General features: G+C 34.6%; 1 protein-coding gene across 1 annotated transcript in view; it reads left to right on the top strand.

Annotated features, from left to right (window-relative positions):
* Positions 1 to 26,849, top strand: part of LOC139982779 (uncharacterized) — a 28,594-nt gene extending 1,745 nt beyond the window's left edge. The window contains exons 3-23 of the mRNA XM_071995870.1: positions 1,835 to 2,146; positions 2,988 to 3,254; positions 5,228 to 5,362; positions 6,539 to 6,688; positions 9,355 to 9,492; positions 11,407 to 11,550; positions 12,646 to 12,939; positions 14,405 to 14,719; positions 17,636 to 17,712; positions 18,173 to 18,404; positions 18,916 to 19,245; positions 19,757 to 19,832; positions 19,916 to 19,983; positions 20,658 to 20,998; positions 22,017 to 22,113; positions 22,526 to 22,605; positions 23,046 to 23,180; positions 23,469 to 23,597; positions 23,755 to 23,882; positions 24,276 to 24,411; positions 26,056 to 26,849. Of these exons, the coding sequence (XP_071851971.1) occupies positions 1,835 to 2,146; positions 2,988 to 3,254; positions 5,228 to 5,362; positions 6,539 to 6,688; positions 9,355 to 9,492; positions 11,407 to 11,550; positions 12,646 to 12,939; positions 14,405 to 14,719; positions 17,636 to 17,712; positions 18,173 to 18,404; positions 18,916 to 19,245; positions 19,757 to 19,832; positions 19,916 to 19,983; positions 20,658 to 20,998; positions 22,017 to 22,113; positions 22,526 to 22,605; positions 23,046 to 23,180; positions 23,469 to 23,597; positions 23,755 to 23,882; positions 24,276 to 24,411; positions 26,056 to 26,130 (3,659 nt within the window). The 3' untranslated portion in view covers positions 26,131 to 26,849. The remainder of the gene's footprint in view (positions 1 to 1,834; positions 2,147 to 2,987; positions 3,255 to 5,227; positions 5,363 to 6,538; positions 6,689 to 9,354; positions 9,493 to 11,406; positions 11,551 to 12,645; positions 12,940 to 14,404; positions 14,720 to 17,635; positions 17,713 to 18,172; positions 18,405 to 18,915; positions 19,246 to 19,756; positions 19,833 to 19,915; positions 19,984 to 20,657; positions 20,999 to 22,016; positions 22,114 to 22,525; positions 22,606 to 23,045; positions 23,181 to 23,468; positions 23,598 to 23,754; positions 23,883 to 24,275; positions 24,412 to 26,055) is intronic.
* Positions 26,850 to 27,060: the final 211 nt, after the last annotated feature.

Raw genomic sequence — 27,060 nt, 5'->3', positions numbered from 1 at the left:
TCATGGGACAGATAGCTCACTGTACTGTTTTTCTACTGTACATTTACTGTGCATTTACAAGAGACGCTCACCATTCAACTATCATGCGTTGTACATTGTTCACCTTTATAAGTATTTTTGGACTTTGAACAATCTATAGAGGTAATCATAAAAATACTTATTTTATGATTTAAATTAGTTTTGTCTTATGTATGCTTAGTGGAATAACTTTGATAAATGTTGATCATATTTCCCTTATCTTTAACATGCAATGTATACACTATTACATTTAAATCATGGCCATTGTCTTCAACATTTATACAAGTTTATGCTTTGTACAGACTACAACAGAATGCTAACTTAAAATGCCTGTCTAAATCAAGGTTACAGTCATATTGGTAAAGCTTCGAGACTTGGTATTAACTGGTACCGACAATGCTACGTATTCTTTCTTCCCTTTTGGTAAGATAAGAAAGAAAAGCAAAGAAAAGCTATATATATATATATATATATGTGTATATATATGTATATATATATATATATATATATATATATATATATATATTTATATATATATATATATATATATATATATATATATATATATATGTATATATATATATGTATATGTATATATATACATACATATATACATACATATATATATATATATATATATATATATAGAGAGAGAGAGAGAGAGAGAGAGAGGTGGAGAGAGAGGGAGAGAGAGAGAGGGGGGGGGGGAGGTGGAGAGAGAGAGAGGTGGAGAGAGAGAACTTTATTGAAATTGGTACGGGTCAAAGTTTATTTGTGGTCAACAGAGGTCGTAATTTTGTAAACCTTGAAAATACATGAGCTGCAAGAGTCATCGAAGCCTGCATGAATTTCAAAAACGGCACTTAGATCAACCTTGGTGCAGAGTACAGAGGTGGCAATGAATGACAAAGGTCTCATTAGTACGGTTAAAACACCATTTTCGGTAAACAAAGGGCAGTGTCCGAACACCTTGTTAAGCAAATAACTGCAAAAGTCAAGTATAAATGAGTTTTATACTTGGTAAGTTAAGCCACCTTAGTGAGTACTATGAACTTGTTGAGCATGGAGAATATCAAAGGTTATTTGATGTCACACGAGATTCAACTCTGTGAAACCTTGTAAAGTTGATAAAGGCTGGAGCTATTGAATTACTTTAATATTTGATATTTAGTACCACATTAGCGAGTACCAGAATATTTTTGCTTCTTGTAAGGTCAAATGTCATTTGAGATTATTGGAAGTCTGAAAACCTTGGAATACACAAACGTCTAAAGTACATCATGAATGAACATGTTAGTTGATATGTAAGTCTAACTATTACAATCTGAACCTCGCAAATAAATTGATTTGAGGAAAGTTTAACATTTTAAACTCTTGTATGCAGAGTTACTATTAAAGGTTTTCGAATTTAAAATGAGGCAAGGCATCACTACTCCGATTTGCTTAGTGTTTTGTAAGTTAGGCTGGTTTCCTGTTGCGGTATTGCAATAAATGTTAACCATCTTTTCTTCTCGTTCCCTTTTTCTTTCATTATGGTTGGAATCAGAGCAAAGCTGTGTTGATGCCATTATATTTCCTGATATATGTCTTTCTCTCTGTGTCCCTGATATATTTTTCGTTTATTTTCAATAATTTCCAACAAAGCTGAGTAATATTCTAGTACATTTGATTGTCTGTTGTAATGCATTTGTATCAATGTATTAGAGAGGATGATATACTGTAAAAGAGCGCCTAGATCTTTTTTTTTCTTTCAAGAAGCTTAATGTATTATTTCCTTTCAATGACAGTTTTTCATGTTATCTCTCAATACAACCAGTTAAGATGACTTTCCTTGGTGTACATCCATTTGAGTCTGAAAATAGTAACACACACTATCAGTGTCATCTTAGCGAATCCGATAATATTGCAGCGACTGCCCAAGTAGGGTCTTTCAGGACTGTTTGGACAAGGGATGATGCTAATGAAAATGTAGATCCACCAGCTTCATTCTGGAATGATGCTCATAAGCATTGGAGGGTAACATTGAACAATAATGGAAATAATGATGCCTTTGGGGTGTTTGGATGTAAAGCTGCGTTAGATGGAAGGATCACTACATCGATCTCAGGGATATTTATTAGATCAGATGGTAAGTTACTCACAGCTGAAGTTATAGGCCTGTCATACATTATATAATAAGATAATACTAATATTGTATTATCACAAGTGGGATGATAATTATATTTGGACTAGATTACTGAAGCAGCGTGTTTAGAATAAGTATGAGCTTATCACATTACAAGTGTCATGTATATTGCATATGCATATTTACAAATGTATTTCCTGACAAGAACATGATATTGGCGAACAATGTTCTAGCTGGGGGCAAAAGTGGTTGAAGCATTAACATAAAATAAATATTGTATTTAGCATAGTGTAAGTAAGAGCAGGCATTGGTATTGTTAATTATAATCTGGAAGATTGTCGCACTGTCCCTACAACATGTCTTTAATTGCAATGCAGTAATGTGACTGAGGATAATTAATGTGTAAATGTCAACTTCAGTATGTACGAATACGACGTTTGCTAGACAAATCCAAATACATTTTTAAAAGCTTCATGCTCCTACGCACACATTTGCAGGACTATGACATCAGCATTATGTTGGACCCTTTAATAAGATTCCATGCTTGACATTAGATTCCTTTGTGGAGTCAAATTGTTAATATCCAGGTGAGACAAATGCTAGCATATATATCCAGTTCATTTTGTATCATAATATACAAAGTTTTACTGAATATTTCTACTGTAGATTTAATATTATTGAGTCATTAATGATGAATTGTAATATAATTACTACTGATAATCAAACTTATTCTTAATGGTATTTTCGTCAACAGTTTGTTTAATGTTCGATCTAGTATTTAATACATATAGATTTTACACTAGCCAATATAAATCATGGTTTGTTACAACATCCTTAATTTCAGCTGATATTGTACCCAGTGATGAGTTGGTCTCAGTAACGGTCAATGCTGGTGATACAGGTGTAAGCATTGGTATGAAGAGCACCGGATCAAAGAATGTTGCAGACTTCAGATGGTCGAAGGATAATGTAAGAAACAATGATATTAATGGACAGGATACTTGGGTAATCAGTGGACAAGTTGAGGTAGATGATGCTGGTGTCTATGAGTGTCACATCATCGGAGAGAGGAGTGGCGCAAAGCAAGGTCTAAAACTGTTGATAGTTAGAGGTTTGTAATGGTGTATCCTAGTTACTTGATACTTTTGGAATGTTTACTTACAGTGTTTATCCTCACTTCATCGCTATTCTAAGAAAGCATAGCATAGAAACGCATATTGAAAACTAATTACACACACTGTCAAACCATAAAAGCTGAAAAGTAGGTGCGCTCAAGGATGAATCCCAAATGGCAGTACTTGGGGTAGAGTATGCAAAATTATCAATGCTCGAGTGAACCTGAAGAATGATTCTATTAGCAGACTAATTTTAATTAAAATAAGGTATCTGAAAATATCAATATATTGCAAGTTTTATTCACCAATTTAAAATATTGTGGGGAATTTCTTTTATCTAAGATGGATTACTTTACCTCCGATTTTGAATGATGTTTAAACGAAGATCCTTCACCAAAGTTGAATTGGTACACTCGATAAATATGTGACAGGTGAAAGCTGCAGTTACAGAAATCACTTCTGATTTATATGGACTAATTGGTATAAGTTACATTTCTTTATGAATATCACATAGATCTTTTTTTTCATCTATAGTATTTCTAAATCAATTTTCTTTCCTCAATATAGTTGTTTTCTGCTAAATAACCATCACAATCTAACAAGAAGCGATTTTCTCGAGTTTTTAATTTCAAAACAAGTTTGAGAGCAAGGACAGCGTGCTTGAGAAACTTGTGCATTACTTAAAGGAGAAGTAAAACCTTGCCTTTCTGCATAGAGAATACTGTTTTGGAGTACGATCTTTTCGACAGAAGCAACACGAATGCTTGAAAACATTTCTTTCAACCTTAAAATTCGATTTGATTGTCATCCAAGGCATTTGCCATTTTGTTTGAATTCCGACAATTCCTGCCCGATTCGTGACGTTAGCGAGCCACATATGCATTATTACATTGAATCCATCTAAGCCAAACATTTCCTTTATGCGCCGTTCACGATAACTAAGGCAATGTGTGGTCAAATTATTCTTCCCCAAACGCTTTCCGGGCTCGGAAAGATTTGAAAAAAAGAGAAAATGGATGCATTTGGACTTGACTGCAATCAAATCGAGCCTGAATACACAGTAAAGGAGCTGAGACAACGAGACCTAGGCCTTGCTAAACATATTACATCTGTGGCAGAAACTGGCAATTACTATGATTCTAGTACTGCCAACACTAGTAACAGTTCTGCGACGGAGGGGAAAGCCTGGTGCTTCTGTTCTGTGGAAACCTTTTCCCGTTAGGAATAACTTAGTATCGTTTTAAATTCCCTGCTCCTTCCTCCCCACACAACCAATACTTGGAACTCCGGCATTTGCACCAAGTTCCAAACAAACTCCGAGAGCATGTGTACCGTTCATATGCAGAGATGGGAATTGTTTAACTTACTGCGGTGTTCGCTGACGTTATTCTTCATGCGCCTTCGTTACATAATTGCCGCCAACACAGTAGGTGCGAAACAATAATTTGAAAATTCGTGGAAACTCGGGGAAAGGTAGTTTCGACTAGTTATTTCACAGAGGGTGTAATAATATTAAATAGTCTATACTATGTGGTCACTGGAAAACCCCAGGGTTTAGTTCACCTTTACAAAAGAGGATATGATGAAAATGTGAAGGCGCAACCGTTTTTAAAAAAGAGATAAGCGCATGTATTTTCGATTGTGTTTTTCCGAATGTTTCACTGTGGTATGTTAGATACCACACCTGGATCAGCCTGGCACATTGAGACTAGAACAGATATCATCTGAAAGAAAAAAATATTAGCTGCTACAGTAAAATTAATATAGGGAAATATACCATGGTACATTGTAATCCAAATGTGAAGTGCAGTTTTTAAAGTTCTTGGTTAAGTTTATCAGTAACAAAACTTGAATTTGATGAGTGATGAAGGTTCAGTTCATTTAAATGTTACTATGGTAACATAACTTACTATTATGATGCATTTATACTCATAACTTTCATCTTTGCATGATCTTTTCATAACACCAGCTTGTCCAGCTCATCGATGGGGCCTAAATGCTTGTGATGGTATATGTGATCACTGCTATAACGGAGGCAATTGTGATGAAAACAGTGGAAAATGCATTTGTGCCCCTGGATTCAAAGGAACAAATTGTGAATTGGGTAACTACTTTCTCCATTTCATACTGATGGGAAATAAATAAATGTATATCTTTACGACAGAGAGGGCTTCTGCATAATGTGACTTTCGAATCATAAATATAAATACCATTTATTTAAGCTCACTGGTAATCTACGTCACATTTCATAAAAAAAAAGATGTTGCTAAAGAGAACCAAGCAATTTTTCAAGTCTACTGTTTGAAAAGCTTTATACCTTGTATCTTGCATGTACAGGTATGCTGTTGGTGATTTCAAACCATTACCTACCATATCAACAGATTAAAGGTTATTTTTAAGGCCTTATTTGTACACCAATGTGTTCAGAAATTTAAAAACCCTAGTGTATACCATTGGAAACATGAATTGTGTGATTTGAGAAGCTTCCCTTAAAATTACTATCTGAAACAAATATAGCCTTTTGAGCTACTGCATGCTGTTTGTGTTTAATCTAGTGAATTGCCCCCCCCCCCCCCATCCAGATTATATACTTGTATAGGAATAATAATTACAGGATATTTTCAGGTCGTTGTTATATACCTAGAGTATCAAGAATGGTTTATGCAAATCCTATATGCAGTACACAGAATCTTATTATGTGTATCATTTAAAGATCAATCATGTTTGTAAATTTATCTCACTATTGCAATATCTCAATATAAACCCTTGGTTTTACCGTAGGCTGTTAATGATTCTGAGATAAGTGTCAGGAAAATCAGCATGACTCAATCAAGTTTCCTTGAATTGTAATTTTTATAGAAAATCAATTGGGTTTAGTCATTAATAGCCAACTTATTTGTGATAAGGCATATAAGGGTTGTCTGGATCATCATATATGGATATTGTCAGTGAAATACATGAAAGGGTGTATGCACCCTATTTCGTTATTTTTAAATCCCTAACTTGTTGATATCACCGATGTCAATTTTACGAGCCTCAGTATATGAAATTGTTGAATACAGTTGAGACATCAAATACTTATGACAATAAACCTTTGCCCTTGTTGTTTCTGTTCTTATGCTTTTAAGCAATGTAGTGTTCTGCTCCTGACTAAAAATATACGGTTTCTGTGTTGACTGGTACTTAATGAACTTGCATGCCCGTTTGGAATCAACACTGGGTCGAAGATGCTTTTCACGTGATTAGGGCGGCATTTAAATAATCTATATTTTCCTGTTAGGTTGTGGAGGTAACAGATATGGAGACACGTGTGAGAAGAAATGTTCCAGCACTGACGAACCTGAAAGATGCAGTAAATACCTCTTCTGCCTTGCCCATCCATATGGATGTAGCTGTAACACAGGATGGAAGGGGTTGGACTGTCTTACCGGTAGAGCTTTACTTTAATATTTCAACATCTGTTCCTTCTCCATCATGTTTTTGTAAAGATTTTATCATTCCTAATTTATAGAACTAATTTAGGGATGTGAGGGTTTTGGATATTAAATTCTGGTCGGATACTGGCTTTGCCAGATTCAGCCAAAAGATCCATTTATGGGATTTTGGAAATTGACATAATCCAATATAGGGTAAAAGAGTGAGAGTGTGGGTTGAGGAGCGGTGTAGAGGTGGTAGCGATGTTTTGGAAAATTCTACATACTCCTTTTTTACATACTCCTCATTTTAGCAAGAGATTGTCAGGTCACCAACCCAGACTTCTGCTGAAACTTGACTGAATGGTCCCATTATACACATAATGTAGTCACATATGCTTTTAGCTCTGTGTTAGCTAAAATAGTCCAGATGGTACATCACCAGGAGCTGTTGCACATATATCACTGATAAAGGTTTCATTGTCATTCTTCCCCATTTGGATACTACTTATAATTACCAATGCGATGAGCTACAAAGAACTATTTTGTTGGTTTATTCTTTGCCAAACATTAAGAATATAATGTCAAACCAGCAACAGCTATCCCAGTTATGAAGCTGAATTCATCTAAACGTCAAATTTTTACTTCAATAAATACTTTTGCAAAGTTTTGAAATACTTGGTATTACAGTACCTCAAACCAGCAACTCGGTATTTTCTAGAAATAGAGGTAGTACCAAGATCAACGAGGTCTAAATGAATTCACTAATGATGAAAAATGGTCCCTGCATCAGAAGGTCAAAACACGGGCCCTTTGGGGAGAACTGAGATATAAACGTTGACCAAATGGAAGATCCAGGCCGGTTTCTTATGAATGCACAATTAAAAAGATGTAACTCGATCTCCATAAGGTGCATGTTAAGTAAAGATTCTGTTCATTGAATGTTCACACAGTGTAAAGTATGGTGTGAGCTTTGTGACCTATCTGCAAACGTTTCCAGTAGTTCCTCTCTTATTTGGATCAGAATAATTACATTAGAATATTGAAATTCTAACCTGTAATAACATCACCCAAAATTTAGCGCCAAACTATATGCGTATTCTTACATATGACGACCTGATGATTGGCCCAAAACTCCCATTTGCTTTAAATACGTTACAAAAATTTGTTTGTGTGATTTTGTTCTCTGAATTTGAGAGATATAAGTTAAGGAAGACTTTGTACAACCTTTTCCAGAGGAATGATATGCACCAATGATTGGATCATTAATGTCAGATTGAACATGTCACATTTCATATTTCTTCTGTTAATACGTAACCATGTGGCCATGCAGTTAAAATATACCCCCCCCCCCCCCAAAAAAAAAAAAAAACAGATTTTGTAATATCTCCAAAATGTCAACTTTTTAACTTTACTCCAGATAGGCAGTTTTCAAAATATATATAGTAGCTGCAAATGGACTAAAATGCAACATATTGTATAATCCTTATTCTGTACTCCCTTCTTATTTTGTCAACAGGATTTTCCTTTGTTACAAAGTACAATATTATTATCTATTTTGTATAGCCTACTAAGGTAGCCGCTTGCATTGTTGGAGATTTCATTAAGCTGTGTCTAAACTAAGATCCGAATTTCCCCAAATATGGTAGAGGAACCGTCTACTTTGTTTTGCCATTGAATGATTTGGTTCAATCATGTTAACTGAGCTGTAGCGGGTTTGATATTCCAATTGGTCAGATGGGACTTTTTAAGGGACAGATTAAAGGCATTGAAGACTCGCCCCAAATCGCGTGCCGCGCTCTGAAAAAGTTAACTTTCCGTTGCTTGCAAATTACGTTTTCTTCTTGTTGCTACAAAATGCAGACAGTAATGAAAAAAAAAACACTTCTGTTAAACCTCATTCGAAACTATGTCAGATAACCGGCATGAGACTTTTCTTTGTGTACGAGTATTACCATTAAGGGTTACCCAATGATGAATATTAACAAAATGAAGGGGCAGCAGCTCACCTACCACTAGCCACCCCCGCCTCTTCTCCTCATCTCATAGGATGTAACCCTGAGATGTTGTGAAATTTCTATTTGTAGTTAATATGCAAAGATTCAAGAAGTTAGTGGATTTATTTCCATCTATAACAACATTGAAAACACGTTTCTAGTGCAATTGCAACATGCAACATCTTTTTTTACATCTTTTGATCTCTTCATTTTGTTGTACATGCATCATTTTATTGTATCAATATATGTTTCTTGTTTGTGACAGTTTAGTTAACACTTGTGCAAATGTGTGTCACATTCCTCCCCGCACATTCGGAGGTTTTGTCTATGACCCGTTTATGTTATCACAATAATTAATGAATATTAACTTAAGCAAAAAGGGAGTGAGGTCATAATTTGACAAAAGCAGTTGAGTTGGAGTTTAGCGCAGGCTGTAACAGCTACCTAACATTCACCCTCTTCAATACAAGCTAGTTTTGCAGGCAGATACTTTGTGAGATACAAGAGCTCACAAGGGGAATATAGACTGGAAGTTGGAAGGATGCATGTGAGTGGTTTTCTCTGCTATGTAGGGAATTGTTAGTAAAAGTGCTTTGAACTGTGACATGAAAGTAGTTAATAGAGTTAACAAATTCCCATCAGTTTCAAGTTTATCCATCTAAGAAAGTCGTTTACTTTGCCATCAGCATGTGATTCAGGAACCTATGGAGCAAGCTGCCTACAGACCTGTCACTGTCAGTCTGGCCAGTGTGACAGATATACAGGAGTCTGCACAGGATCACCAGCAGGCTGTAGTAGTGGATGGACAGGGACTAATTGTCAGGGTTAGTAGTGTTACTTGATGGATATTGATCCAACATAACATTTGATACATCATTAGTAAAACAATACTTGCTCTGATCTCAGACCTACTCAACCGCGGTAAGTTGCAGCTTCATTCACATAGCAAAACAGGTAAATCCTTTGTACAATGAGGATGTGTTGCAGGATCCCATGGAACAGCTTCCTACAGAGCCGTCAATGACCAAATCTGTTCAGTGTGATAATATACAGGAGAATCAGTTTGTATGATACGTGCAGGGAGTAAGTATCTGATCAAATATCTTAAATCCTGAACCTTATAAAAAGTACTGTGTTGTTAAAAATAAAACGGTTAAAGCCCCTCCGTCCTCCCTGTATGGTGAAAAGAAAAATATAGTGACCAACATCAAACATTTAGACTTCTTTTGCCACTGTCAGTTTTCTTTTACTCTTAGACTTGGACATGACATATCGCTAAAATTGCATGACATTAAAAGTACATATTTGAACGGCAGATAAGACTAGTCAGGCTGCATGAATAATTATTACATTGTTCTTGAAAGTTGTCAACTGTCATCTTTTCATTTTATAAAAAAAAAAACATATTACCCTTTTTGTACAATTCAGGTAACACAAACATGAATGCAGCCAATTCTGGAGGGTTTATAACTTTTGACCAGTTTTCTCAGAGGAAAGATTATTGCCATCACATCATTAAACCGTAATTTCTCTCTTATGGAAATCAAACATGGTTGCTTCACCATTTATTAGTTAGATTGTCGGGTGAGGGGGGGGGGGTGGTGCATTGCCTTTTATCTCAAGGACTCATGTTGTTCCAACTAACTTTATTTGACGATACTACGTATGATGGAACATATAAGGCTGTTGTCAAGGTTGTACTTTCCATGTTCCATCATTTTGTTTCTATAGGTTTTAATCTGATCGCTTGTGAGAGAGCACCATAATTGAAGGCCAAAATAAAGAAGAATATTATGAGGAAGATGAAGAAAACAAAATAATAATGTAAAAAAAAAACGCCTAGCATAACAAGTTTACACTAGGACCAAAGCATATTTAATATAAATGGGCTTTAAAGGAAATGATTATTTGTATATACAGTATGTATAACCTATATACATATGAGGGTTTATATAGAGATGCATGTTGTAAAGATTGTTTGTTCTCCATGATGATTTACACAACTAACAATAACAGTGAAACAATTCTTCAAACTTCAAATGCATTTTGAAAATATATATAATCATTCCTGTATTATGGATCTACTTGCAATGAACAATGTCATTGGGATATTACTTGCGATGAGATAACTGGAGAATATTCACACCATAGTTGTGCTCCATGCTATGAAGTTCACATGGGACAAGTGAATTGTAAAGATATGGCTTGAGTCTGGACTGGAAATTGTATGAATAAATATACTTCAGATGGAAATTCAACATAAAATAATAACTTTGTTCTCAAAACAATTCCTTTTCGCTCTCAATATTTTTCTTAGAAATTAAAATTATGGAAACAACCAGAGTGTGGCATATTGTACTTAAAAAGAATAGTGAAAGCATGGAAATGTGTTTATTTCCCTTCAAGTGACACAGTGATCAAATCAATTTCCATGCAATTTATAGTAGTCTTCTTTAAGCTGTAGGGTTAAATTGTGAATCCACAGGAGGCTTGGTCAGAGCTAAAATGCCACTTTAAGTCATCAGAATGCCGTCTGTATCTTTAATTTGTAGTTAAACTTGTTACCTGGCGATAATTTTATATTAACTTGAGAAAAGAAGGTGATGATTTATCCTAATCAGTTAGCAATTGAGTATAGAATAGATTTCCCTTTTGTAATATTGTTATTACATCTAGCCATCATATACAAAGATATTACAATATCTAACAGTAAAGATGTAGAACATTTTGATTTACAGAATGCCTAGGGCCACACTTTGGAGAAGACTGTGAACATGATTGTCATTGTTCAGAAAGTTACTGTAACCAAGTAACAGGAAGTTGCTCTGGAGGTTGCAATCCTGAATGGGTGGAACTATTTCCACCCAACTTATGTCAGACAGGTAAGAAACATTCTGTCAAGATTGCATCAGGTGATTGTAACACTGGTAAATATGAAATGACATTTAAAGAAAACTTTGGAAAATCGATAGTCATGCAGTAAAATTGACATATTAACATTATTCATTGCTGTGAGGAGTATGTTCCCTCTAAAGTTCTTGTTTGAGTGTGATTATTGTTATGATAAAGCTTACCCGCAATAAAAGAGACCGAAACACAGACTGTTTCATTTAAATTGGGAAATGTGCGCAATGTTTCCTTCTTACAGTAGAGAACTGGGTTTTAAGAAATGCTTTTATCACTTGAACCTATAAATTATTCGCAGTAGCTGATTCAAGTAAATATATCTAATTCTGTTAGATGTAGATCAGTTAGTATCTTTGAGACTGCCTACATCAATGGATATATGATAAATCACTATTACCAGTTACATATAGAATTTTATTTACAGGAACATGCATTAATAGTTAAATTGTTCTATGTGTATTTCTCTGCATTAATAAGCAACTAACTTTGCATGCCAGTGATACTAGAAATGGAAATTGGGTCAATTTACGGTTTGTAACAAATTACATTTTAGTTTTGTTTCTTTGCTTTTTCATACTGCTTTATGTCATATAGTTTATGACAATCCAGGGTTGAGTCAAGCAAACAAATAATTTGTCTCTGAATATATTACTAAAGGTGGGCTCCTTGAAAACTTTGAGAAAAGTGGCGGGGGGGGGGGGGTAGGGTGGTGCATATGCTTAAGGTTTTTATTTGTTATTATTCTGTCTAGTTAATCAATATTTAATGTTATAAATTCGTTATTTGATGCTCGAAACATTGCACTACACAATATCAGTACATTCTCATCACAATATTATCTCAGTTTCATTTCTGTATCATCAACATATTATCGTTTCAATATCAGTCCATTTTCAGCAAAGTATTTTCTTGGCATTGCACTGTTAATACTGATAAAATTTGGTGGTCCTAGCACAGTATAATCTGATGTATTATAAAGACTGCTATGAGTCATTCTCAATCTTTCCTCATTTAAGGTCTAATAGATGCCGCCTATACTATGAGTGTTTCTCATTCTGTACTCATTTAAGGTCTAATAGATGCCGCCTATACTCGTAAGAATCCTGGTGTAACAGTTCCTGTGACCTGTACAGCTGAAAAGGGTCCAAGTAGTTCAGACATTAATCAATTAAATATTGTTCTGTCAAGACATCATGAGAATTTAGATGACAATGGTATTTCTCCTGAAGAGGTTTTTGGTAATATAACAACAAGGACTGCTACATTCATGGTAGATAATGTCACAGATGGACAGACACTTTACTGTCAGCTGAGGAAAGATGGCAACAGATATGCAGTATATAACATAACTATAGATGTATTTGGTGAGTAGCATAATTGCATATGTTACATTTGCACTTCAGGGTTCAACAGTGGTCTCTTTCGAATTGCTAAGTATTAAGCAGGAAGGAGGCAACTTTCTGCATCTTTGAAACAATCTTCAGCACACAGTTTGTAACTTTGTAACAGTAAACTAACAAACACTATAGAAAGATGATCCAAAAGATGATGGTTTTAATATAGTAGTAGTAGTAGTAGTAAGTTGAGTCTCGTCTATCCGACATGCTCAGCGATTAACTTCCGCCACGCATCACGATCTTGTGCAAGGTTTATTGCTTCCTAGAAATTGTTAATGTTAACGTTTTTATATTGCGACTTTATTTTTCCAAGCAAATCACGGGCCTTCCTACTGGTTTAGCAGTATGTCTCAATGCTTCTCTTAAAGCAACCTTTTCTGGAGCGTCTTGCTACATGACCGAAAAATCTCAATCTTCTATGTGCGACTATGGATGACCAATGTGTCTGGTTGGTTTCATTGTAGAGCTCATCGTTTGATAACCAATTGTTATTGGTCCATCTAAAGTTGAAAATATTACGAAGTAGTCTCTTTTGAAAAGTGTCAATTTTGCGATCAAGATCCTTCGTTGTGCCCCACAGTTCGCAATCGTACAAAAAATACTTTTTAATTAAGCCTCAAAAATCCTAAGCTTAATATACACTAACCATAATATGACAATACCTCTAATTCTAAAGAAGACAGTTTGAAAGTAAGTAATGTAACACGTACTCTCATGCTACAACACTTGCTTTATTTATTTTAGTTACATTTAGAAATTTCATTTCTTATTACTCTGTCCATATTGGTGTATAAATTGAAGTTCTAGTTATACTTAACGTCACTAGTAATAGTCTTTACCATTAGTGTAGCTGAGCTTAAATGTTTTCTTCTTTATTTTACTTAACTTTCAATCTGAAAACTATGTAAGGCAAAATAATTTTCAGCATCAATGCTGTTGGACCTTATAATGATATAAGTTAATTCAAGTAGTTTGGTGAGTATAAATGTCATATTGTTTTGGTATAGATGGATGTTAGTAAAGTCAACTTGTGTAAGGATCAAACAATTGAAATACGATCCAAAGGCAATGTTTCTTGAACTATATTCTTTGTATCAAGTGTTCCAAGCACATTCACATGATCACATGTCATAGTATGTCAACAATATCTCATAAGTAAACACAACAGCTGATTGCAAACTATGAATAGCCATTAATAACGCTTTATTGTAAACTGCTTTATATAAATTTAATTTAATTACAGACTATCCCTAAAGCTAGCAACAATATTACCTAAGGCAGTATTTAGATGATATGTACATAAACTGTATTATCGCAAGATGTCGACTATATTGCGATAAACCATGCTCACGTCTGACGTAGCATTATATAGTCAACAATGATTTCTTCAAATAGATGATCTGTAATTCTTCTTTCCCATTCGGGCTTCTAGATCTCCCTGTACTGCAATCTACTCCAAAAGCAGATTTAATAACTGATTCAACAGTCACCATCAGCTGGTCAGCCTGGGATGAAGAAAATGAAGATGGGGACCCTCCTGTGATCGGGTATACGCCTTACTACAAGCTGGCATCAGGACTGAATTGGTCTATCCAGAATACGTCTACATCTATCAAGACATTGAATTTCACCTTTACGGCCCTCATACCAGAGGAAAGATACTCATTCTGTGTAGCAGCAGTAAGAGAAGGAGAGAAGGGAGAAGGTCCAAAGAGTCCAGCGCTGAATGCTACTACCATTTGTGCAGGTATTTTGCATCAACATATTAAATCACAATGCGTTTTAATAATTTTATCTGCCATGTCAATTGTTTTTACAGTCAAGAAGATGTTTATTGACCCCATATCTTGCCAGAATATCATTGCACTCTGTTTACTATTGTTGATTACTTTTTTTTTTATTTGAGTAGATCATAAGGATATTTGAATAGCAAGCAATTAAAACTAAAGTCGTTGGAACTAAAGTCGTTGTTTTTTAGTAAATTGTAATGAAGTAGTATTTGTGTTGTGTTGTATATCAGCATTTCATGATTATCACAGTAACCTTTCCATTTTATCTCTTGTTAAATATACCTTAAAGTGCTTCGTTACTGAAAACTGAAAACGTATTGCCCCTAGGTTCTTAACGGATATTCCAGCTGTTATAAACCTACAAACTCGGATTTTCATTTTAAATATTAACTGTAACCAATGCAATGGCGGTGGCGTGTGTTCGGATGTTAGTGGGTGTAGAAGTGACGTTAAGGCTGGGTAAATATGAAATCTCAAGAGATTTGAAAGCGGTATGCTTTCATACTTGGGACAAAGATACCCGTCACCCAGCAACGGCCCCTATTGATTTGGGTACAGACGAACTTAGTTATGTTGTTATTAAATTATTTCTGAGTTCTGCTTTCGGGTCCTGAAGTAACATTGGATACAATGTCCCTGACCAAACTGTAAAGTACCTAGCATGCTACTGTTTCTCGTCTGTCATGAATATGCACGTGAGAAACATGTATTTTTTTCGGCGCGTCTTTCTATAGGCTAACATGTTTGTTTTCCTTTACAAGGTAAGTAATACTATTTTTGACTTATATAAATTTTCTGAATATTTAATAACTTCAATAACTTTCATTAAGCCTGATGAAGCAACAATTGTCTCGGTTCTCAAAATTTTACATATGTATGGTATTACGCAAACGATTTATTTTGATGGTGCTTGTTTGCCGCCGACTGTGACATGACAAGAACACTTACGAAATAAGGTAACTAATATTTCGAAGTTTTCGAAACATATCGCTTGGCCTGTAATATTCACCAAATTTGTACGTATCTGTACCTACACAGTCTCATTTGTCTGTCACATTAATTTTGTTTACATTATTACATTATTATTGCTGGTGGATAACATTTCAATGACAGTTAGCCTCGTCGACAATTATCGCTCAGCAAAAGTGGTTGCATCTTTCTGCACGATTGAAATATTTTATATGCCATCAGCTTTGTTTCAGGATCTTTCCACAAGAAGGGTGTAACTGATTAACTACTGCACAGTTTTTACTGCCAATAAGAGGATACCGCCATGTTGTTTGATGCGTAAACTCGTGCATAAATTATAATACATTTCAACAACTTTGTTTGACGCTGTCAATACGTAATGCATTGAAAGAGGTTTCAGTACCCACGGTCTCGATATAACATGTCTCGAATACCACACTGATAATCAGTCAGGTCAACTGGCAGTTTATCTGGAAATTTTGGGAAAAAAGCAACTGTAAATTATACAAGGAAAACTCTATATCGTCCCATTCAGTTATGGCGCTTGAGAGTCGAAAGGGGGGCACTTCGGAGCAAGCAATCAGGCAGGGAGGACATTTTGCAAGTGTAATGCACTAGTACAAAGTGCACATCACAGTAAAAATTAGGGGCTAAGGAACACCTCCTTCTAACCTCCCCATCCTATTGTATTTATTTTTACATAAACTGCATAGCTGCAACAGAAGCTGCAGCACTTAACTTATGCTTAAATGTCTCTTGAATGTAGCTCTGAGCCGTAATTGGTGTCCAGGGGTGAATCTCCGGTAATTAGGCGTTTTAAATTTGGCTATAAGGTAGATCAAAATTGTGAGGTAGGCCTATGTGAACGTAGCATATTGATTGTTTGGTCGCATTAAACGATGAAACCTAAGATGGTAGATTCATCAAATTCATACCCTAGCACATCCCTCGTAAACTATACTGAAACCAGTAACACTACTACTTTCTGGAAAGTTAGTATACCTTGTCAGTATTTCCCATGTCATTTTCATGTCTTCTTTTTGAATAAATATTTATTAAGGGCGATGCAAAAATAACTCATAAGCACGAAATTTAAACATAAAAAGTAGGTGGATTTGAGTTCTTACATGTTACAATAAATCTTACGCATTGGCCTTTTGTTGTTGTCCAGACTATGGACTTCAATGAATGTAGCTAACTTGGAATTCATCATTAAATAGCATTATTTCAAATGTAGTATAAATAGTTGAGAAAATTTCAACATTTTGGACATTCCATTCTCCTAATTTTCATGTTTGGAATCTATAACAAAGCATAGGAACCTCAATGAAAATTGGAACTCATGGTTACTTTATTATTCCCAAAAAGTAAATAAACATTACGAGAAATATAGTTTGGACCTGAAGTTTAGCGTAAGCTAAATAGTTCTACGTATTCTTTATCACTATAAATAAACTTCAATAGACTTGCTTCGTCTACACGGTCAGTGATTTTACTAAGGCTAACCTTATTCTGAGATGGATATTTCAGTGACACTGATGGAATTTCTTGTATGATACTATGTAAACCACACCGAGAATTACAACAGGTTTTACCCCGGACCACTCCAACTGCTCGAATGACGTACGTAGCCAAGTAGTCGTTGATTTACCTAACGGAAGAGGTGCGTTTGAAAGTAGTCTAAGATTCTCGTAATTTGATCTCACCAAACGAGTTATTGGTTGGCCTTCTTTTAAACCGAACTACGAATGACTTAAATTTCCTGAAGCAGGATGTCATCATTTATCACATACCGTAGACATCTTCACATGTTTTATTTGAAAAATATGGTTACCAATATATTGACTTTATTTCATTTTTTCGGGGGTCTCGTTTTTAATGTCCATATTTCATATTCACACAAGTTGATCAAGATGGACCAATGAATGTTATGGCAGAAGTCGCTGGAGATGATCAGGAAAATGTGAAAATATCTTGGAAGGTGCACATAATTTTATTTTCAATGCAATTATCATGTTATTCTCCACGTATTTTATTATGATATTATTTGTGGAATAATCAATAACACTGTAGAATGTTATTTAACATCATAGATTTAGTTATGGTGCAGAAATGAAATATTTAGAAGCACTTTTTTTTTAAGTTAATGAATGTATTGTATATCGGTAGTGCTGTTAACTTTATTTACTGGGACATTAGGGCCGCATTGAGTTTGCTGCATACTGTCTTTATTTCACTTTTATATATGTATCACTCTTGCTTTTGCCTTACATAACAGTGAGACGTTGTTCTCAAGGAGAAATCGTACAGAGAAAAACATTTTTACACTCTGATAAACTGGGTGGTGAGAATATATAGTGGAAATTGATTTCCCTAAATCATAAGACCACTCAATGTTTTACAATTCAAATTTAAATTTAATCCGTTTTGTTTCTACTTAGCTTCCAACTGGTGGTAGTTCATGTAGTGATGGTGTGACTTTGTTAACTATCTACTATGCATCAATTAACTTGGAACCGTCACATGTAGGCATACAAGAGGTAAAAGATCCTTCAAGCACCTCCTTCACGTTGACTGGTCTCAGAGTAGAAGGAAATTACAGCATCCAAATGACACGAGAGACGACTGTTGAGGAAAGCTCCAGTAGTAATACAATTTACTACTTTGTTCCAAGTATGTTGGTTAATCTTACAACGATTTCGTTCGACTATTTTTAAGTAAATCAAGTATTTATTTAAGGGAACAGTATTTTCATCCGTGTCTTTAACTGGGAGTTTGCCAAAAAGTCCCTACTTTCAGGCTTTGTAATCGTTAACGTTACTACTCCTTAATGACACTTTCGAGCTGAACAGACCTTTGAAAAGTCAATAAATTAAATGAGCTAGTGCAATGGAATAAGCAGGCTAAAGTTGGCAATTTTATTAATCAGTCACACCACAGTTGCACAACATTACCAGCAAAATTGCTCAATGATTGTTTATTGCGCAGAAACGATCCTTCAAGACATAACATCGAAATAAAAAAAAAATAGTTATATGTACTCACCCTTTCTCGTCAATTTTGATGTTATCATGTTGTTGTTGTTTCTCTTGGAATGCGTTACCATATGACTGTTTACAAAATCTGATGCTTATTATTTATATTAATTTTATTTAAATTTGTAGTGGCTTTTTGTTTTTTAAAGGACTTCCACAATACCAAGCGGTTCCAGCTGCTGGTAAAAGCAGCTCAATTTCGCTAACAATTACCTGGCCGGTATGGGATGGCGACGTTGGGACTCCCCCAGTGGTTGAATATAGGTTACTAACCAAGCTGTCGGAGAGCGGCGATTGGCCAAGTACCTTTATAAGAGTAAATGCAAGCAATGATCAAGATAATTATGCTGTGATAATTACGTCACTTGAACCAGACACAGACTATGACTTCAGGGTTGTAGCTGTGAGAGAAGGGCCAAATGGGGATGGGCCCCCCGGTCCAATCTTGGAAATGGTGAAAACAAATTCGCCTGATACGGGTAAGTACAACAACTCCTTACTGATTCGAGCAACATTGTACTTGATAAAAAAGTTCATTAACTATTTCGTCTACGTCCTAGTTTATCGTAGCGTTCCCGAACATTATGTTATGCTGTTATCACTGTCAATAGAATGTGTGGGAAATAGATAAATCAAAAACAAAACAAATTAATTTGCATTTACTTGGTTGTTTTTCTCCTTTTTCAAGTAAAATATGTTGAGAATGCTGTTATTTGTTAACCCATATTATAATTATTTCTATGGAACGTAGATCTGGCGTATGATATCATTGGTATCATTGTAACGTTACGATGTGAGACAGTCATATCCGGCAAATGCTGGTTACCATGGAATATTACTATATACATCCGCACCTTAACAATCAATGGAACATCACTATATACATCCGCACCTTAACTAACAATCAACTGAAACATCACAATATACATCCGCACCTTTATTAACAATCAAAGGAAACTTTATGATATAAACGTTTTTTCTTCCCTTCAGGATCCGTTGGATTACTTCTCGGTGTTACAATTGGAACGGTCTCTCTTGCAATAATTGCTCTTGTTGCAGTTTACGGGTGAGTCACTGAATATGTTGCCATGGTTAGATGTTACGCTATAATTTCATTAATTTTAAAATTATGTTCTTTTTTCTCTCAAGAATATGGAAATATAGGAGATCTACATCCAAACCTAAAACTGTGGAACGACAAGCAGACGATTCAAAAGGTAAGTTTGTAAGTTTCTTGTAGGTTTTAATTAAATCTGTCTACATATAATGCCAAACAACGCTGCACTATACTGTTGGCTTTAAAGATTTACTATTTTATTTTACGAAAGCCTATAGTGCCATCAATGATGTTTATTTTCAGGAGACACTAACACCATTCATAAAGACCAAGCACATATGTTGGTTTCGAAATCGCAGTCTTACATTTCTCGCATTAATGAATTCACTGTTCAGAACACCGTTATAGTCAATGTTTTTCTTAACTGCCGCCAGTTCACATAATGTTTACATTATTAATAAATTTAGATCAGTAAAACATAAACACAAAACCATCAATGTCTTATAAGATTTGATCCTTTCTTTTCAGTGAACTGCTCTGAAAAAAAAGGTTGCAGTCCATGTTTGTTCAATCATCATTTAGTACAAAATATCCAATAGGTGTGTGTGTCACTTGCGGTGAAATGAGTTATGTCGTTGATTCGCAATGACCCATCTATAATCCATCGTTGATATTAAAACAACTTGTTTTTCCCATTGAGCAAATGCAATACGATTGTATTTTCTTCGACCAACTGCTAAAACAATGACTGTGATTGTTCATAACACCTGCGTTATTTGTTTAATATGTATTGTTTAATATGTATTCATTACAAATGATGTTTCATTCTTACAGAGGTTACAAACGAAGCCCCCTTTGCCTATGAAAATGTGAGCAAAGATAGTGGGCATGAAAACGTGGTACACTATGTTCCTTCTAAGAAACACGAAGAATGCATTCTGTCAGCCACAGGAAATGATGACACCACTGATGGATATGAAGTTCCATCTACTCGTCAAGATGGAGGCGCACAAGCAAAACAAGAAAGCAACAAATGCGAAATCATTGAAGATGTCCAAGTGTACCAAAATAATGCTGATGATGAATTTTCTCTTAGGAAACCGATGGAAATTTCTAGGTTTCCGTTGTTCATGAGAAGTTCTACTGCTAAAGAAATTATATCCGCTGCTTTTAAGGTAATGATAAATACATAATGCAACAATTATTCCAAAAAAGTAGAGGTGCAAATATTGTTATACAATTGTCGACAGGTTGGGAAAATATTCAAGCTTAATATGTTTTATATTTAAGACATGGATTACAAATGTCTTGTGTCATGTTAGAGGGTAACATGTAAAGGAAAGCTACATAGGCATGGTAATATGATGCAATCACATTGAGTCTTGAGTAACTTAAATGGTCGTTGATTTCCTATAGGATATTATTAATATAGGGCGTCAATGAGGAATTTAATCTAGAAAAAAATTATTACGAAAATAACAATCGCCCTGTCCATGAGGATCGGTTTGTTTAGCGTGGACTTGGTGAGATGGTATCGGTTACAAGATAATTGCCAGTATTTAGAAACGAACTATCACCATACGTTCATATCATAACAACATGGTGTCGTCCGTGGGTTAAATACTATTCTGAATAAGTAACTGTTGTCTTAAAGGTTTTGCAAAAGGTTTAACATAGAGACATAGAATAATCAGCTATATGCTATATGCTCCTATATATATGCGAGAAGAAATGTCATTGAAAGAGCAAAACTCGACCACTATGTACATTGTGTAAACTGCATGAACACACGGAGATTATTTCAGAGATACAACAGCTGAATATTAATAGACTAATCGAAGATATGTATGTTCTCAGCAAGCAGGAGAGGAAAAATACACACACAAAATATGACAAACAGATACAGATACCATTATCGGGTAGAAGCAAAATGCACTCGATACAAAGACTAATACGTGTATTCGTTTAACTGTTTTGACATATGTTGTTATCGTCTGAGGAACACAAAATGCCATGGGAAATTGACATTCATTATGGTATTGTCATTTTCCACAATAATCTTATCATTTAATACAAGAGATAATAAATATGACATATACTTAATATTTTATTTTCACTAGCTTTTAATTACGAGGCAACGTTTATTGTTAAGTAATTACTGTAAAGTATTTTTTTGTGTGTGTTTATGCTCAGAGTTTGGAAAAAGTAAGTCCCAACGTAAATGTCAACTCATTCTCCGGGGCATCCCCTGAAAACTTGCACAAGAACAGATTTGGAGATATTGTACCACGTGAGTACTTAGACGAGGAAGAACAAATTAATGAAAACTGCATGTAAAAATATAATAACCAACCACATGTATACATATTCATTCAAATAACTATATAACCTTGCGTAATGTTCATATTCTTAACGGGGTGACATTTTTAGGCACACAGTATCAGTTTACTTGGTCAAACGTCTCACGAAAGGTTTAAATTGATGCCAATGAATATGACAACATGTATTCGTCATTTAGCTGATGAACTTCGGACTTAAGCTCAAACCTTTAAAAATTGATAACTTAAAACTTAGTAAAGCTGGACAGTAAAAATAGCTTAACTAGCAAAAACTGGATTGTCAGACACAACCTAAATTATTGAAATAGCCTATCATTTCTCTATGTGGTCCATTTAATTTCATATTACAACGTCTCCTCACAGTGGACAACCACCGACCTTTGCTGAAATCCATGTGTCTCACCAAGGGAGGAAACGATTACATTAACGCTACTGTAGTGAATGTAAGTATTAAAGTAGTTAGGCTTTCGGTGCTTTAAATTCAAGCTAAGGCAAGAAATACATTTGGTTAGTTCGATAGTCAAACGAGTAAAATCTGGATAATATGTCATTTGCACTACCCAGCTCAGCTATGCGAGACATGATTGCCATCGCTATCAGTAGAAAATGCTTTACTGGGATCGCAACCACGTGTATCCACTTGGATATATTTTAATAACATTGAATAGAGCACCTTATTCGGTTAAAAGCGGAACAATTCCTTTGAAATCTTGTTATTTAGCGTCATTTTAAATAAATACAATAAGTAACAGAGTTAGGCGGTCGACCAACTTGAAGTTTTTGTGTCCTTTCTTCTTGTTTGCTTTGAGATGTTAACTGGAATAATCAAAGCGCTATTATTATATTGTTAAAGATATTTGTGTGTGTATTTCTTTGTCTACAGATTCCTGGATTGAATCAAACTTTGATTATGACACAGGCACCTTTGTTGAATACTGTTGAAGACTTTTGGCGACTCGTGTTTGACTATCAATGTCAGACTATTATTATGTTGAATGAGTCAGACTCAAGAAATCATGTAATTCATTCAATTAGGCTATATCATACGATTCTTATAAGTTTTAATATTCCTCGCTTCGAATTAGCGCAGAAAACTTATATTACTGGCTCTTCTTGTTTTTTTTCATTACATTAGTAACATTGGAACAATTCTTTCGTAAGTTAACCTTTACTTTCGAACCCAAATAAAATATGTCATAATTGCTGTAGTCATACTGATATCAATAAATGAAGGATTCTGATCTGCGTGGCACATCTGTTTGTTGAAATCTGTCAACAGTATGTTTTTAATTGTATCACAACACAGGATGCAATAAAATATTGGCCAGATGTAAACGACGTCGAGATCGGAACAATGACAATATCCACGTGCCTCATTGAGAAAAAACAGCTATATACAATCCATCAGTGTCAGGTTGCCCACAGATCGTATCGGGTAAGACCCTAATATGCTTATTAAATGGTTGTATTTACTAACTTTATCATTTTTATTTTTATTTGACATGATAATAAGGCATTCAACACTAACTTCAAATCGAAGGGAAACCTTGTGAAGAGCGATATTGTTCCATGCATTTTCGTTTTGCTTTCAGGAATCTATCAAGGTTAATCGCTTTATTCTAAACAACTGGCCAAAGAGTGGTGATAGCCTAACACCCCTTATAAATTTCATCGCAGCTACAGGATTTGGAAGTCGTGGTGCAACATTAATTCATTGCATGTAAGTTCTTAATCCGGTATTGAAGTTGTAACACTTAAACAAACATGTAAATTACACCATAATTGCTTCCGGAGAGAACAAATATAACAAAATAGATAATAATTGTAAAATTAAAAAGACAAAGTAAAACAGCAAAACTGTTTGCATCAGTGTTTACCCAATGCAAGCATTACAACCGTCTCAGCTTTCTCTAAGTTGATGATCCTAGCTACACAAAGTAGTTGTTTTACTTGATATATTGCTGTATTGTTCTACTAGGCAATATCGCATCAGTTAAATTTGTCTCAGATCAACTGTGATATAATATTGTTACATCTTCAACTTTTTCCAGTATCAACTAATGTTCTCATTGATAGTATCTAATTTGTTTTTTGGGTGGATTTTGTTTTGTAGAAATGGCGCATCCAGAAGTGGAATTTATGTGACTGTTTGCTCTGAGATCAACAGGATGAAGAAGCGACAAACGATACAAGTGTTTGACACTGTTAAAAATATTAAAGTGTGCAACCCCAATGCGATTATCACAAAGGTATGTCGTAGAATGAATAAAACAATATTATGATAATACAGTTAATATTAGCTGTAGCTTTGTTGGTACTTGTGTATAAAATTGTAGCAAACTATCATCACCTTGTAAACTCCCGCCTCTACCCAACCTGTTAAAAAAAGGAATCTTTGCAAAAAATCAAACGAGAAACGCATGGCATTGTAGTGTTATACAGTATTTTACCCTTCAGTAGTCTTTTCATTCATATTTACACAATAAACATACGGGCTGAACATATTGAAATGTAAGAAATTTCCAGAGATAAATTTGGACAGAAATGACCAGTTCACAGTCTAAATAGTAAGGTTTTCTTATTTTTGAATAAAGTTGTTTTATGTATTGACCAATATGGTTAAACAACTGTTATCTGCACTATTTAAGTTGGGCAAAGGAAGCTCGGACATACCGGGCCCACATTAAACCCAGGCGCCAGTTGCGATGCTAGAAGGCGTATGAAAATAACCAAGATAAGTACGTTACTTTAAGATAACAACATTGGTCAAAAGCACAGACTAGCTACTGCCATGCAGGTATAATTAAAGGATGGTCTTACTCATACTTTAATTTGAATATGTCTTAGAACAGAAACATTTGAGTGTATTTTTTTTTTACAGCTAGTCTAGTTTCCAATATATTCACCTTAACAATATGTTTACTCTCTGGCATAGACATACACCATCGCATTGTGGTACATCACAATAACACCAGTGTTTTTATGAAAAGAATTCTGTTTATGTTATAGTTTGTTAAATATAATATTACAAGTTATATTGATTTATGTGGAGGGAATTGTTCAAATAAATTCTAGAAATCCTCGTATTTTTTAAACATTGACTTTGCAATTTCTTGAGAATATCCACTTCACTTATTCCAAGTTTTGGCGCTTACTGATACTAATTGGCTCCGACTTTTCAAGACTTAGTGTGGACTTTGTGCTGATAGTAATGTCAAACAATGATGTAAATAGAAGCTAATATAATACGAAAAAAATCATTTTCTCATAGATACACGATGTGGACCATACAAAGTTTTTTCATAAGTGTACAGTTGTCTTTACATTAAATGTAACTAAAGCATGGTACATCAGAAGAAGTAAAATTAACAAGTTTAATATTGATAAATACGACAGCTGGTATTACAATATTATTAAAGCAACCAGTAATAATAATAATACATACATTCCACTAAAAATGTGCTTGGAATATTAAATTAAAATTCCCTGACAGCCAATATGTGAAGGTTCCAATACAAAGGCATACAAATAATGTTCCCTGTTGTTGTGGCATTACGCTTTCACGTAATTATATCCTTATTTTCTTGTGCTGACAGGTTTTACTCAGTTACTTTTAATCAATCCTCTCAATTTTCCATACTTTTTACTCATATCTTCCAGTTTGATATTTCTGGTAATTTCATCATCAAAGTTCGTAATTTCTTCTTTCCCCATTAAATCAACAGTTTCCGAGATCACTGTATTACAGAATCGGTCATTGATGGTGACAGCTTGGAACATGTATAGTCGATACTATGTAGTTATCCCTGTTGTTCTAATTTTGTTTAGCATTTCAAACTTTTCATTTTAATAAGACACCTGGTATTTTATCCTTAATTATCTTTTTTTTTCAGGAGGAGTACATGATGTGTCATCAACTTCTCAACTGCTACCTAACAGAAATGCAGGATTATGACGTGATTGTGTAATCTTAAGCTGATCAGGAGCCCTCATAACATTGAATTTATTATTCCTAGCCAATTATTAAAATCCTAGGTCTCCGAAAAAACACTTCAGTAACAATAAAAACTTTTGTTTTTTTTTATATATATATGATCAGTTTACCATTTTCTATTCATCGTTTTATAACATTTTCGATATTAATCTTAAATATGCCTGTACATTGCATTAGTTATATGTTTTTATAATACTGAAGATTGTCTAAACAAATAGTTGCTGCATTCATTGATGGCATTTTACATGACAATTTCATATGCTGTTATTGCTGCAAAGGAGCTTAACGGCCATATAGCTTCATAAACTAAATACATGATATCCGGTAATACTTCTCTTGGCAGCATCTTTCAATTTATCTTTGTTTACAAAGTAAATACAGTTAAAGTATTTCCGAAGTCACTCTCACTTTAAGAACCAACTATGGCTTTGTGTAGATCTGCTGTGTGCCAACTTAGTTCCAATATCACATTGTATTATATCGCAGGACATTTAATGCCGTTTAATATATTTTCATTTACTTTATATGTTCATTTTATATCTGAAATATCTAACTAAATTCATTCGGTTTTCTGTACTAATATTGTGAGATTTCCGCAAATATCCACGATTTTTCAACACTTATATTACATTAATCCAAATACTCTTCACCATTTTGTTTATACATATCTGCGCCTTTCATTATCTTGTAGTACTGAAAATAAAGAAAGATAAATTACATAATCATTTACCTTGGTCGTCTTTCATGGTTGTATGGATATTTTCGTTGTCTTAAACTTAGAAATCCGACGGAAAATGTTGTACATTACATTACATTCATGTGAAAGTAGCGGAGACATTGGTCGTTTGACCACTAGACACCTGTATATAATTACCACATGTAACGACAACTGCCACAAACTAAA

This window comes from Apostichopus japonicus, chromosome 16 (genome assembly GCF_037975245.1).
Source record: "Apostichopus japonicus isolate 1M-3 chromosome 16, ASM3797524v1, whole genome shotgun sequence".
Classification (NCBI taxonomy): Eukaryota; Metazoa; Echinodermata; class Holothuroidea; order Aspidochirotida; family Stichopodidae; genus Apostichopus; species Apostichopus japonicus.
The sequence above is the reverse complement of the archived record's forward strand: the minus strand, read 5'-3'. Positions and strand labels throughout refer to the sequence as shown.